General features: G+C 38.6%; 1 protein-coding gene across 1 annotated transcript; it reads left to right on the forward strand.

The window, feature by feature from the left end:
* Positions 1-80: 80 nt before the first annotated feature.
* On the forward strand, positions 81-11,980 carry FBXO28 (F-box protein 28). The gene is made up of 5 exons (XM_009071548.1): positions 81-188; positions 5,697-5,806; positions 6,767-6,905; positions 9,468-9,663; positions 11,365-11,980. Exons 1-5 carry the CDS (start codon positions 81-83, stop codon positions 11,757-11,759), a joined length of 948 nt encoding a protein of 315 aa, XP_009069796.1. The 3' UTR covers positions 11,760-11,980.
* Positions 11,981-15,039: the final 3,059 nt, after the last annotated feature.

Here is a 15,039-nt window from a genome sequence, read left to right on the forward strand (position 1 = left end):
GGACTGGATGGGATGGGGTTTTCCCCCTTCTCCCCAACCACCCCCGAGCCTCGGTTCCCGGCGCGTGGCTGTGCGCCTCCATGCGCGCTTTCCTCACGGTCTTTTTGTCGTCTCGGGGCTCTTTCGTTCCTTTCGGCCTCTGTGAGAACGCGCGGGGCTGCCGGAGGCTCGTTTCTCCTAGTGACTGCGTGCGATGGTTTATTGTGTCTCATGTGTACGTTTATTTTTATTTATAGAGCTTAAGCCTACAAGTGTAGGAAATGGTGAGCCTGCTGCTCCAAGAGCCCTGCCCTGTCTAGCAATAAATGTGGGGCAAAAAGATGTAACAAAGAAGGCCCTTGTCTGCCCAAAAGGCTGCCTGCATCTTCCAGTTGTAGTGGTAGATATAATAAAACATACTACCTCTACCTCTGAACTTGGTAATGCCAAAAAATGCATAGCTGTTAGCGAGGAGATCAATATATATCAATAGTTAAACGGCCTGCAAAAGGAGCCTGATGTAAACTATGTCATATTAGGTTAAGCTGCTGTCTTTCTGAATCTCTTATGAAGTTGTAAATGGAATAATAGTGAAGGAATTAATACACAGCTTATGTAACCCTCAGTAAACATGCATATACTATGCTGCTTCTATTTTAAGAACTCAATTAGCCTAAAATGGATAATATTTCAAGACTATTTCTGCAGAAAATTAGACTGCATGTGTCCTGGATCAGCAACCTGAAGTGTTGCATCTTGACTGTAACTTTAAACTCAAAGCTCTTCAAGCAGAAAATCTGTTCTTATTCATACTGCACCAAGTGCACCAGTTCCTAAATATTCTTAGAGCATGCTGTCAGTTCACTGAAGACTTTTGCTTTTGCTGTGAGAGTAGGTAGTGGATCTGTGAAAAAGATGTGGTCCTGCCTTTTGGGCTGCAGCCTCTGCTTTTGGGTATCACAGTTATGTTCTGAGTTGGAACAGTCCCATAGGGATCATCAAAGTCCAGCTCCTGGCCCTGCACAGGATGGGCTCAAGAATTATGGGTGGTACTTTGAATGAAGAGAAGTACATCACATACTTTGGGTCTGCTTAGTGTTTCATGATCTGTATTATAACACTAGACACAGCCCTTGGCTCCAACCTTCCTGTTCATTCTATAAATGATTGTACTAGTGGGAGTTCTCGCCGATCAACAGAATGTTGTTTCTTTAGTGCTAAATTAGTGTTTGTAAGCAATGCTGTATTGGCAGTGAAGTTGAGAGTAGGAAAGGTGATGGTGAAAGGACTAAACCAGCTGTTTAACTCTCAGTGGTACTTCAGAAGTGAAAAACGATGTTTTCATGCTCTTATGTAGCTCCCAAAGTTTGGTTTTGAGGTGGCGGCTGCCCCTCTCAGGGGTTTCAGAAACACACTAAGCCAGACAGGATAAATACCAACTTTGAAACATACTTAGAACAATACTGGACATAAAATGAAGGAAACTATTCAGTTGGTCTCCCTGTTTTTAGTTTTTGAGTCAGTGACAGCCAAAGAAAATTAATCTCCATCATCACTCCCTTAAGCACATCAGAAGGCATTATGAGCATTTTTCTGAGAAGAAGGTACTCTGTCTTTGTTAACTAGCAGTGATGCAAAGAATCAAAGCCCTTCTGGTTTGACCACATAAGCTTGATCAGCCAGGTCTGTCAAATGCACAAAAGAACTGAAAGTGTTCTTTTGACAGTTCACTGAGAGACAGACACAGGATGTTTTACATAACTCCTGGTACTGTTGACAGCGAATTAAGGTAGCCTTTAAAAATAACATTGCCTAGGCATAAATTCATAATGAAATGTCATCACTTTAAGATTTTTAAAGGTGATGAGTAGCTTTGGGAAAGACTTGTATATTCCTGCTCTAAGATTTGTCTGGTACAAACAGTAAATTTTTCTTTTCTATGAGAACTGACTCAAGCTGCTTATCAGAGATGAATGTGTATTCTGCTAAAGATACACTGCAGGGCTACATTAATTGAATTGCTTAGGTCTCGTGCATATCAAAAATGTGCCCCAAACCAGCTTCCTTAACCCCTTAGAGTGTGGCATTCTGTAGGATAAAACATCGTGAGGAAGGCAGGAACATATGATCCAGGACATCAGTTGTCCTAAACAAAGTTTGGTCATACCTGTGTAGACATGAAGTGATTCCCTAAACCAACCAATTCGATGCATGCTCAGGATCCCAGCATTGAAGGAAATGGATGTCCTAATCTCTTCGTTATTTTGGATCACCTTAGCTCAGTGATCCACTAAAAAACCCAACCTTTTAAAAAAATTGTGTTGAACTGGTGTTGGATCCAGAGTGAGTACAAGACAGTAGAGTGGGAGGATATAGAACACAGGCATGTTTTCAGATTAAAATGGAGATAGGAACATGCATTGTTTATATAGAACATAATGAGAAGCATAATCGCAGACTTAAGATCCAGAAGTCTTTTTTTGTCTCCAAAGGATGAGGTAAATTACATTTCCTGCTTGTGATGATTGTGATCAGGCAAGACAAGACCGTGGGCCCCTCATTGTGCAAAGAAGCACTTGCTTTCCTGAGCATAATGCTTTGTGCTGTTCCTGGTGTTACTGCATTTGAAGGCATAAATGAAGTGCCTATTGGTTAAGCAGTGAAGTAGATCTAAAGTAATGGAGTCTAAACAATAGGTACTCAGAATGCAGTCTTGTCTGAATGATGTACATTTTGAGTTCTAAAACTTTAGTTCAGATAAAGCGAATGAGGGGAAAAGCAGCAGCCTTTTGCTTTCAGTCCCTTTGGGTATTTACTTCATCTACTTCCTCTGATAGTCACCATGAGAGAAACACAGAAAACCCAAAAAATCCTTCTGTCTGAAGCTGTGGTGTTCTGGACAAGCTGCAGCCTGGTGTGCATGCTGATCAGGAAGCTCGTTATCTTCCAGCTTTTGAAGCTGCCTTTTACTGGGATATTTTTAGTGTCTTACAGAAGCTTTGAAATTTTTACCTCAGTAGGATAATAATGAAATTCTTGTGTTCCAGTTTCTTTTTCTGTCACATGTCTGAGCTTGAAAAGACACTTCCATTCAGGTTATTACTACAGCAAGTGTGATTAAAACCAAACAATCCATAGCCTCCTTCCATGAGCACTCTGAGAAAGTTATCTTGGATTCTGACACATGTCAGAATTGACTTAGATTCTGCAGCAAACTTGTGCTTATTTTATGCACAGCACAAACAGGGACTGGTAGCCTTGGGACAGCATGACTCTAATGTTCCCAGTTTAAGTCAGTGTTTACAGGCATTTCTATTTCAAAGCTTCTTGGTGAAGTCATCAACATGTTGCCTCTTATGAAACATGGTGTCTGTATAGCCTCTAAGAAAGAGAATATACATTGGATCTAAATACTTTAGAATATTTTATCTCTGTTTTGATATTGGTTATCTGATAGTGAAGCCTGGAAGAAATAAGACATGCTTTAGGAAAGGGAAGTTGGTAGTAGTCATCTAGTAGATTGTGTTAGTTTAGTTTGTTTACAAATAAAGTGGAAAATTAGTTCACAGAATCACAGAAGCTGTTAGTGCATATAAGTCAGCCTGTGAAGAAGCAACTCCTTTCTTGTTCTTCTTTTTACATGGAGTTGAAATAACTTTCTAACCCTGAAATTTGAAAATAGGCTCTGGTTGGACTCTACATATGAGGAAACTCAGACTCTTTCGGCTTTATGACTAGAATAAGAAAATATTCACCAAAATTTGCAAATACAAATGTGAGAAAATGCAACTTTTTACTCTCTTACAGTCCACTGAATAGCTAGTGTCAAACTGTCTTGGACTAACATGGATACTTGAAAATATAATGGTGCTACTCTGCATATGACTGCTGACTGTGCAGTCTTGGAGAGATATATTGTTCCTATAAATACAGGTGCTATATGGTTTACATTGTGAACCAGATGAGAATTAAGAGGTGATGGACAAAATGAGTTGCTAACAAACACTTTTGGTTTCTGGTGGTACCTGTTATCTGCTCAGTATTTGGGTTCTAGACTGATTATTGGCATAATTATGGGTAATGTCGGAGAAAATGGAGCATTCATGCTGCATAGCCTAAGCAAACGAGAAGAATCCAGCGTGTTTCGTGTCACCCATCGCGACTGTCCTGCATGTAGGAGGGTTTCAACACACTGGAAGGTCCTTTCTGCCGCCAGATGTCAGTGTGTGCGTGGTTAAAATCGCTCTCTGCTTCCTCTGAATCTGTTGCTGATCGTGTCTCGAGGGTTGTTTTTCTCTTGTGCTGAATAATTGCAGAGCTGACGTAGCCCTTGTGTAGGTACTAGTGCCTAGTTCAGGGATTTGGTAGCATTAGAGCTGCAAGTAAGCTGTAAAGCCTTCTACTCAAATCCAGTATCAGATCTGTGCACCCTTAGTACAGCTCAAGGAAAAAGTGTCAGTTTCTTCCTTCCTGTAGTTGAAGGGCCAATATTAGTCTTTATACACAGGAGATGATTTAACTGCATCAGTGAATGTGGGCCAGAGTGTATGTCTGTAGTTTGCCTGTCAGGTCCTTCTTTGACTGTTAACGAAGAAGATCTAATACCAAGGAGCACAGACAGATCCGCAGTATTTGCTTCATGGTTTGTTGGTACAGGTCTGTTTGAAAATAGTCAGTTCTCACAGACCTTAAGCTTGCTGTGACTAGAGAACTTTTGGAAAGCAGAACTTCTTTATGTAGTGCCTTCTGTGTAAACAGAAGATAAGTGCTGGCTTTTCTGGCAGAACTGAGAATCTTCTTCCTCAAGGTATAAACTTACATAGACTTAAAAGTTCTGAAGTGAATAGTGTGTGGAGGAGAGGAGTGTTTATTTAAAAAAAGAGGCAGCTAATTCATTCGGAAATGTGGTGTCGGTGGGAGCTGTGCACTTTAGTACAAAAAACCCACAATCAATTTCAAAGGACAGTTGGTTCACTAAGCTCTTGCATCTTCAGAACTGAATTGCAATTGCTTTAAACTTCTGTGCAAGTTATCTTTGTCCTGTAACTGGTAAATTTGTGGAAGTTAAATTTGGTAGTTTAGTTTAACTGCAGCTGTTAATGTCCTTTCTCCCTAAATCTGTAGGGGGAAAAAGAAGAGACTGTTGGTATCCAACACAGCAAATAAAAGAATCTGTTAAACAGAGAAGAAAGAACTTTTTTATACAAGAAGGAATCTTGTTTCATGTGCACTGTATTGCATATGTTTTTAAATTTAATTGTGGATGATTTCAAAAACATACGCCTTAAACACTGGAAGAAAACCATCATGAGTTCTTGTCTGTAAAGGCTTCTTTTTTGAGACTACAAAATACTAACTTGATCTACCAGAATCATTCTGGAGACCAAGCTAAAAGCCAGACACAGGCATGTGCAACTTCCATTAAAATTAGAGGAAGTTGTATCTGCTTATATATGGGTGGCATCCAGCCTACTGTCTCTTGTTAGACAATGTCAGGAGATTTATTGGTGAACTATGTGAAACATAGCTGCTCCTTTTTTGAGTATCATAATCATTGTTGGAGATGGTTATACCTTAGTCTCAATTGCAGTCTTTAGTTGTTGAAATGGAGCAAAAAACAAGAGAATCATTTACCACTCGGGAGGTATGAATAAGATAATAGTAAAAGTAATTGTGGCCTTAATTGAGCCTTAAGATTTCTCTCTACTTAAATACAGGTTTGTAAGCGAATGGACCTGGTTTGCCAGAGAATGTTAAATCAGGGATTTCTGAAAGTGGAAAGATACCACAACTTGTGTCAAAAGCAAGTTAAAGCTCAACTCCCAAGGTATGTACCAGTTAAAACTAGTTAAATATAATTGTGTTAGGTTTTTTTTTAAGCAAAATTTGAAAAATAATTTCTTGATGGGTAATTCCACTTACATGTCTTGAAAATTTGAGTGACATTTGGTTTTATTTATTTTTTTCAAAAGCACCTTGAACCTAAGATGTAGTTATGCAGTAATGGTGTGAAAAGTATCTTTGGTATTTTAAGCATAGGAGAGTGGGTCCTGTACTACTTGACTCTTCTGGTGAATCAAGCAAGGACTCCTAGAAATGAATAAATGCCCGCCCTTTTCAAGAGTAACTGCCTTCACTGATCATTGATCAAAGATTCTGTTAAAAAAAAAAGCAAGGTTTTTTAGTGACACTGTTTAAACAGGGGAAAGGAAGGGGGGTTTGACATGTGAGCATTAGTGGGAGCTAGTTTCTCACTAAAACAATGTTTTTCCTCTTTCCTGTGAATAAGTGGAGCTGCTGCTGTGTCATACCAGATTTCCCAGAGTGAAGAAACTAAATACTACTGATCCGAGATCTTTTGTCAAAAGTGCTTATTTCTCAACCTAAACTTTGTAGCAAGCATTGCTAATATGTTACATTTATTATGTCCATTGCATTGAAGTACTAATCATAGAAGTAGGGGGAGATGAAAATATTCATACTGTCTCAGTGTCTCCTGCTAGTTTGTACTGAAAGCTTGTTCTTAATAGTCCTAAATTACATACAGAGTTTATGGATCACATAAGATGTAGTAATTATTTAGAGAAGAAATTTTGTCTAAAAAAGTATAGTCAGCTATTACTAACTGGTCCACAGTCTGTATCTTTTATTTCCTTAAAGGCTAATGTTAGTCATTACAAGTTCAGGCCTCAAAGGATTTTAAAGGTGAAATTAACGTGAATGATGTTACAGTTTGATTTTGTTGACTCCTTGTTAAATCAGTGTCACCTTGTGGTCTGTCTTCCAGACGAGAGTCAGAAAGAAGAAACCATTCACTAGCTCGTCATGCAGACATCCTTGCTGCTGTCGAAACCAGGCTCTCTCTGTTAAACATGACTTTCATGAAGTATGTGGATTCCAATCTCTGTTGCTTCATACCTGGAAAGGTAAAATGTAGACTGTATTATATGAATGTGTATCTGTGTTTAATAGAGTTGTGTAGCTTAACCTGGCACAGCTGGGGCAAACTGATATATGTGTGTGTATATATATGTTATATATATATATATATGTATATATATATATGTTGTGTATATATATATATAGAAACTGTTTCAGATACTTGCAAACAAACATACAAGCCAATACTCTGCTTTACCAGGCAGTCTGAAATGAATGAGACTATATCTAAATAATAATAATAATTTTAAACTTGATTTCTATTTGCCCTTAGATTCTTTTTTAATTCTTGACTTGTGGTGTATACATCCTCCCTAGCCTTTTAGAAAAGACACAATATATGTAGAGTTTAATTTTGAATTTTCATTGTACAAAACAGCTGGAGGCCAGGCTATCAGAAGATGTAGTCATTTAGATGACATACGTGTAACACTGAGCACTCAGTCACTGAGGAATATTTTAGGTAACTTTCTTAAGGGTTCGAGTCCTTCAGAATAATTAAGATATTTTGTATGTGGAAACACCATTGACTATTACAATGGGTGGTGTATTTTTGTACAATAGGGGGAATTAGTTTTAAATGTAAAGTGTGTTAAATGTGAATACTACTGAACAATTTTGATTCTGCCCCTGTACTCGGCGCTGGTGAGGCCACACCTTGAGTACTGTGTACAGTTCTGGGCCCCTCAGTTCAGGAAGGATATTGAGGTGCTGGAGCAGGTCCAGAGAAGAGCAATGAGGCTGGGGAAGGGACTCGAGCACAAGTGCCATGAGGAGAGGCTGAGGGAGCTGGGGGTGTTCAGCCTGGAGAAGAGGAGGCTCAGGGGAGACCTTATCACCCTCTGCAACTCCCTGACAGGAGGTTGTAGTCAGGTGGGGATTGGTCTCTTCTCCCAGGCAACCAGCAGTAGGACAAGAGGGCACAGACTCAAGCTCTGCCAGGGGAGGTTTAGGTTGGATATTAGGAAGAGATTTTTTACAGAGAGAGTAGTCAGGCATGGAAATGGGCTGCCTGGAGAGGTGGTGGATTCACCATCCCTGGAGGTTTTCAAGCTGAGACTGGATGTGGCACTTAGTGCCATGGTCTAGTAATGACGGTAGGGTTGGACTCGATGATCTTTGAGGTCTTTTTCAACCCGGTTGACTCTATGATTCTGATTTTAAATAACTATAGTGTAATATATTCCTATTTGACTTTTCATTCTATTTTTATATATACCATGCATTTAAAAAAATAATGTAACAAAGTCAAATGAACTGAAGTCTTTGATACTGACAAAGTAAATGGAATACTTAAAAGAGATGTTGCCTTAATGCTTTGAAGAGTAGATGGAAAGGCAATACTTAGTCCAGATCTGGGGTGTGCAGGAGTTGGGCAAGTGAGTTTGCCAGCCATTTTCCATGTGGGCAGTGATTTGTAAGGACCTTGATTATATTCTGATATAGCTGCTAAAATGTTTGGGGTTTTATTAAATTATTTACTTGGTATATGAGTTTGCCAGTACTGCTGCTCTGTCGACAGAGTTACCAGTTCACTAGAAAATAGTGTTTTGGTCAGTCAGATTCAAGGCTTACATTCTGTGGTTTCCCTCCCACCTGCTTTGCTTTCCTCAGGAAATTTCACCACACAACTGCCAGGAAGTGAATTTGTGTTAGAATATGCAAATCCTGATTTGAGGTTCAGCATTCTGTGTGAGTGTTCCTTATAGCAGCACTGCTGTGAGGTTTTAGATTGAGGATGTTGTTGCTAACAGGATATAATGTGGGTGAAATTAGAGACATCTTTTGTTAGTTTGTTGCTTGATGAGAGACTTTACTATTGTCTAGCATTTGCAACTTTTTCGCTAAACTTTATCAAACACAAGGTGGGACTGTATTGTCTTGCCTACTATTCGAGGTCCTTACAATCCGTGCTCTTCAGGAAACTCTTCAAACATTCTTCATCCTGTGCTAAATAGCTGTGTAGTTTTGGCTGAGAGACCAGCACTCCTGTCTTGACCTGCCTCGGTCTGTAATGTATAGATTAGTGAGACACCTTTCATCTCTCTGTCTCTCCTAAGCAAAGGGCTTGTTTGTCATACCTGATAAGAGAGTTATGTTCTCTGTCAGTAGTGGATTGAAGTGAATATATTTTGGATTTAATCTGAATTTGCAGTGTTTTGGGTGTATGCAAGTGGTGACTGTTCTGCACTGGGGCTGAGAATATCTTATTTCAGGTTCTCCAAAAGGAAATTATGTTCTGCTGAGTCTAGGTTATGTAACTTAGAAGTATTGCTGTAGTGTAACAAAATTTCTCATAATGAGCATTATTTCATTAGTTTGAAGAGAGCTGTTGTGATAGATCAAGTCAATAGTTTCTCTGATATGTCGTGAACAGCACTTCATTTCAAAAAGCTGATCTAGAACTCAAGCACACAGTGGTATGCAACTGTTATGTGGTAAAAGAATATGCCAGAATATGAATGTCCCCCAAATATGTCAGGATTTCTAAATTAACTGAAATAATTGTATGTTTATTAGAAAATCCTAATTCTTCTTAAATGTTTTAGGTAATAGATGAAATTTATCGAGTGCTAAGATATGTAAACTCTACAAGAGCTCCTCAGAGAGCTCATGAAGTTCTTCAGGAACTAAGGGACATTTCCTCCATGGCTATGGAATATTTTGATGAGAAGATTGTTCCAATACTGAAAAGAAAAATGCCTGGGTCAGATGTATCGGGACGTCTGATAGGAACTGCCCCAGGTATTCATTCTAATATATAGTTAAGTTTTATTTATTTATTTATTCTGTAAAAAATTCACAGCACTATATCTTTTCAAAGCTCCCTCCCTTAAATGTGAGCTTTGTTAGATAAATACTGATGGTACTTGTTTCTTAAGAATGCTAACTGAAATTCATTTGCTTTGAAATTTAAGGAGCATTTGTACTACTGAAAGAACAGTCACTTGAATGTATGTTAGAATTATGCACAGTGTGTATTCCTTAAACAAACGCTTTTGTGCCACCCATGAATGAGACTTTATCATTGCATTTGGTTGAAATTTGGCACAAGATGACAAATTGATGCCTTTTATTTTTAGAACAATAAGCAAATGAATTTGCCTAAGCTGTTGTGGTACATAGAGAGCTAGAACATGCTTGTATGTGCTTTTTTACCTTCCTGGGGCACTACTGTATACACTAACAAGCAAAATACTTACAGGTAATAGTGAAAAGGTAATTAAAATAACAAGTCTATAAGTAAACAAACTGGTCCTTCATATAGTCTGTCAGACTTTTCAAAACTTTTGTGAACCAAAGTCTAAGGTAGTTGCCTCATAGTCAAAGTTACCCTAATGGGCAGAGGCAAAAGGTTGGTAAAAATGTAGACTTCTCCCTGTACAGGACATATTCACATTTTAGGAACTGTGAAATTAACTCTCTAAAAGAATAACTTATAGAAAAAAATTACATCTTAAGCAAAAATTATATGCCTAACTGCAGGAGAAGCTTATTGTTTCTTCTATGTCCTGTCCATCCTTTTAGCCCTAAGTTTCTATACTACCTCTTAATTATATCCTGTTATTTATACTTTAAAAAAATTATATGTGTAATTTTTTAATTATACATGGTTTCTTAATTTTTTTTAACAAAAATGTATGTCAAATATATATATTGATATATACTGAGTCTCTCAGTTGAGGAAATAACTGCCCTAAACCATAGTTGTTGTCAATTGGCCTTTGAAGTCCAAGGCTTTATGGTGCATAAAAATGTCTATCTCATGTTAAGGGAGGAGCATAACCTCTCCAATGACAACCCCTTAGTGTCACCTAACGGCAGCTCTGCTGCATCCTAATGGATTAAAAAAGAAGAGGAAAAGGAGGATGACTGTTCTAGGCTATTCCAGACTGTTCTGTCTGTGTAGCACTTAAAAGTTCCATCTTACTTTCACAGCATTGCTAGAAGAGTAAAATGACAGAAAAAGTGATAGATACCTTTTATAAGAGAAAAAGTGAAAGAAATTATACAGTAGCTGTTAGTTTCTGTGATTTTCAGGAACTTTTATTAGAATCAGCAACTGCAAGCTAACTATTCTGTATTAAGTAATTTACAGACTTCTGGGTTTTTGACTTAACATCTGTGACACTAAGTCTAGATGACATGATATCATTATGTAATTTTGATACAGGAGAAGGAGGGAGGTTTATATGCAGAAAATGAATGATGAGCTGTTTCCCAGGCTACTGAAAAGCTCCAAGTAATTTAAATTAAACTAGTTGTGCTCTGAGATTACCATATGTTCTTATTAGACACTTAAGAAACTGTGAATCTGTTTACATGTTCACGTAACTTGCAACTGGTATTCTGATTCATATTTGGGAAGTGGAGATAAGCAAAATAGGAAAACTTGGACACCATTTCTTTTAAGATGCAGAGGATTAATCACAGTTCTCTCTGAAGTTCCAGGACCTTCTGCAGCACTTACAACAATGCAGCTGTTCTCCAAGCAGAACCCTTCGAGGCAGGAAGTCACCAAACTGCAGCAGCAAGTGAAAGCGAATGGCACAGGCTTGACAGCGCTGAAGCGCGAGATCTCGGAGCTGCGCGTCAAGGTGCAGGAGCAACAGAAACAGCTCCAGGATCAAGATCAGAAACTGCTTGAGCAAACCCAGATCATAGGTGAACAGAATGCCCGATTGGCTGAGCTTGAACGCAAGCTGCGAGAGGTGATGGAGAGCACAGTAGAAAATTCTTCAGGTTCTGGCTCAAATGAACAATCTCCTAGAAAACGGAGGAAGGCGGTTGATTCCACAGACTGTCCTAGGAAATCTAAACGCCTTCGAAACAGAAAATAACCTGGGAGTAAAATGACGCCTTCAGGAGGATACACTGCTCTAGTAGCCCAAGCAGGTCTGCTTGTTTGGATACTGTGACTAGCTTCATGGTGTCCCCTAGGCTGCTGCCTCTTCAGAACACCACTTAGACTTGAACAGTAACTTTCTTTCATTGACCTCTCCCCTGCTTTCTGTATGGGTGGGCCTAATGCACAGAATCTTAAGGTTTGCAATAGTTACATACTAACCAGACCTGCTCTGTTATGTTTTGAAGGGTTAACCTTTTTTTTCTGTGCAGATGTGTTTAAAGTAAACTTGTCTTTATGCATATGTTCACATCAAATCTTAAATAAATTGTCTTAACTGACTAAAAAGTTAAGCGTAAAAACAGATGTCCTGTTCACTTGAAGGAAAGATCCACTTTTAAAATCTTGTTTTTGAGAACTTGACCGTTTTTGTTACAAGTGACCTTGTCTGGAATGTCTGAAAAGTAAATACTTTTTGGGGTTCTCTGTACTGAGTAAAACTGACTTCTTAAGCTACGGTATTGGCTATATATTTTTGTAAACTCCAGGAAGGGCCTTCTATCTAGTCTTCATATGCACAGACCCTGGTTCTAGGTTTTGGGAGCCATATTCTACATTTGCATGGATAGATGCATGTACAGCTTAGTCAGCCTGCCAAAAGCACTTGACTGAAATTGTTCCAAACTCTGGGAGAGAGCACAGACACCTATAAAGCAATTTCTTTGTTCATCAGGCATGACTTAGACTCTGCTTTCAGCACAATTGCTTTCTTACAGTGAGGTGGTCTTAGGAAGTGAGTGGCAGGAGCGTTGGGACCCAGGCTGTCTGCCACTTGTCCTGCCTGTAAGACAGGTATTGGTAGCCAAAGCTGGGGAACTGAGAAGCTGCCTGTGCATCACTTGATTCATAGGCTAACATCTACTACATGTCAGACAAACCGTCCCCACAATCACCAAGCTCAGGGGACACTATTTGAATGAAACGCTGTATTATGGAAAAACTTAAACTACTTTGTGTGTCTGTGTTGGGGTTGGGGTGGAAATTTGTCTGTAACATTGATGACAATATTCTAAGCTTTCCTTATCCTAAAAGGTGAATCACTTCAGACAAAACTTTAATTTCTTTTGCACTTCTGTTTTGAACTTGTAACTGGAAAAGCATGTCTTGCACTGTTCAGTCTCTCTGGTCACTTTAACCACCTCAGAGTTGTGCACAGTGATTATTTTTCCCTCTCATCTGTATAGTTTTGGAACCTTATACAAATACCATTGTCCTTAGTTTTGCTTTAATGTACTAAACTATGTAGCTTTATGATTTGACTTACGTTTTCTTTTTTTTAACCAGCTGCTGCTTTGGGGTTGGGTGGTTTTGAATTCACCTTGGTATGGACCTGAAAATACAAATGGTGCATTTGTAGCTGTTCAAAATCCTAATATTGTTACTATGGGTTGACGTGCAAATTTCTCTTTTGTTTTGTGTTGCTGTCAGCATAAGGCAGTGGTGGTATTTAAAGCAACTCAAATCAGAAATTGCCTGATCAGATGTTATATAATAATGGAAAACTGATGATTTCCCTGAAACTTCAGCTACAATTTTTACTTCTAAAACATATTTGCTCCTTCCAGAAGTAACACTGCTAATGCCTAGTATTTGGCAGACATTTAGTTTTCAAATACATTTCTTGAGTAGTTGGGAGTCTTTTTTTTAAAAAAAGCATGTTGATTAAGCATCAAGGAAATTATAAAGGGTTATCTGGGGAAGACTTAAACTGTTAAAAGGAGCATTTGCTTGTACTGGTTTTCTATGGCTCAGAATTTCTTTTAAAGTTAAGAATCTCTTTAAGATAAATACCTGCTATTCAGATTAAAAATACTGGCATATACTTTATCCTTTAAAAAGTAATTTTGAATCAAAGGTTCGGCATGATAGCTATAATTACTGTGAGATAAAAATTCATTTAATGGTTTTTCATTATGAAAAATTCCTGTAATGGACTAGTTACCAGCTATTTGTGGTTAAATATTTCCAAACAACTGTAAACCTGTGAATTGCTTTTACTGAAGAGGTTTATTCATACATCTCTGAATATCTTTCACTGTAGTTTCTTTATTCAGTTTTTAGAATATGCAGACAATTTCCCCTTCCCCCCCTTCACAGTATACAAATAGTTTCAGGTTACTCAAGATTACCATTTATTTGTGTTGAGGAATCTTCAGCTGTGTGTAAATTGAGCTGGAAGGAACACAGCCTATTGTTAGATGAAATGTTCTCTGTGGATGGTGCCAACTTGGAACCTTCAACTCAAGAAAGTATCACGTGCCACAAGTTTGCAGGTGCATCCTGATCCCGTGTGTGCTAACAAGTGCAGTAAAATGGAACAAGGCCCATGAAACTTACAAGGTAGAGGAGATGGGTTACAAGCCAGCTGTGAGAAATGCCATGGCAAAGGTATACCAGTGTTTTGTGTCTCACTTCCCTGGGAGGGAGACATCAGATGGCTCTCAGACTGGAAAATACACCAGCAGCACAGACAGAATGGAGAAAACAGAATGAAGCAATAGTTTAGAGAAAATGGCTGGAAATTTAACTTCTGACACCATATTGTCCCTTATTAAATAAAAAGGATGCACTTTTTTTGAAGGAAAAGCTGTTTGCAAGCAGGTCCTGTTGCCCAAATTGTATGTAAATGCAGTATGCATTCACCCTCCAAAGGAGGGCTAATGTAATAGGTGGAAGCCCTGAAGGAAGAAAGACTGCCTGCTTAACAAGCTAGATGTCACAGATTAAAGAACAGATCGAAACACATGAAACTTCTTCAGTTCTGATACTTGCTCAGCATAGCACATTAATCACTGAAGTTCATTAATGTTACATGGTTGCCTGCACATAATTTCTTAATATAAAAGGTAGGACTAAATTGAACAGTAACTTAGTTGCTCTTAGTAAGATCTTCTGACAGGTAATTGTAGGGAGCACTAAGATTGCCTAAGGAATTTTCAACATCAAGAGCCTCCTGAAAATAGGATGACATAGGATATAGTTGTGTCTTCAGACAGGAGAGAACTACCTGATTTCTTGATGTTCCTGATGGTTTTAAGAAGGTAACTACCAAATGACAGTGATCGATTGTTACTTCATTCATCAGTAAATTCAGTTTGGACTATTACAGCAATGTGTCTGCTAGTTGTGAACTATACTGATAGTCTCCAGTTGCATTCCTGTGCTGCTCTGCACTATGCCTGGACCAGCTCTTGCTGCTGTCTGTGCTGGATCTC

The sequence above is a fragment of the Acanthisitta chloris genome, unplaced genomic scaffold (genome assembly GCF_000695815.1).
Source record: "Acanthisitta chloris isolate BGI_N310 unplaced genomic scaffold, ASM69581v1 scaffold39743, whole genome shotgun sequence".
Lineage (NCBI taxonomy): Eukaryota > Metazoa > Chordata > Aves > Passeriformes > Acanthisittidae > Acanthisitta > Acanthisitta chloris.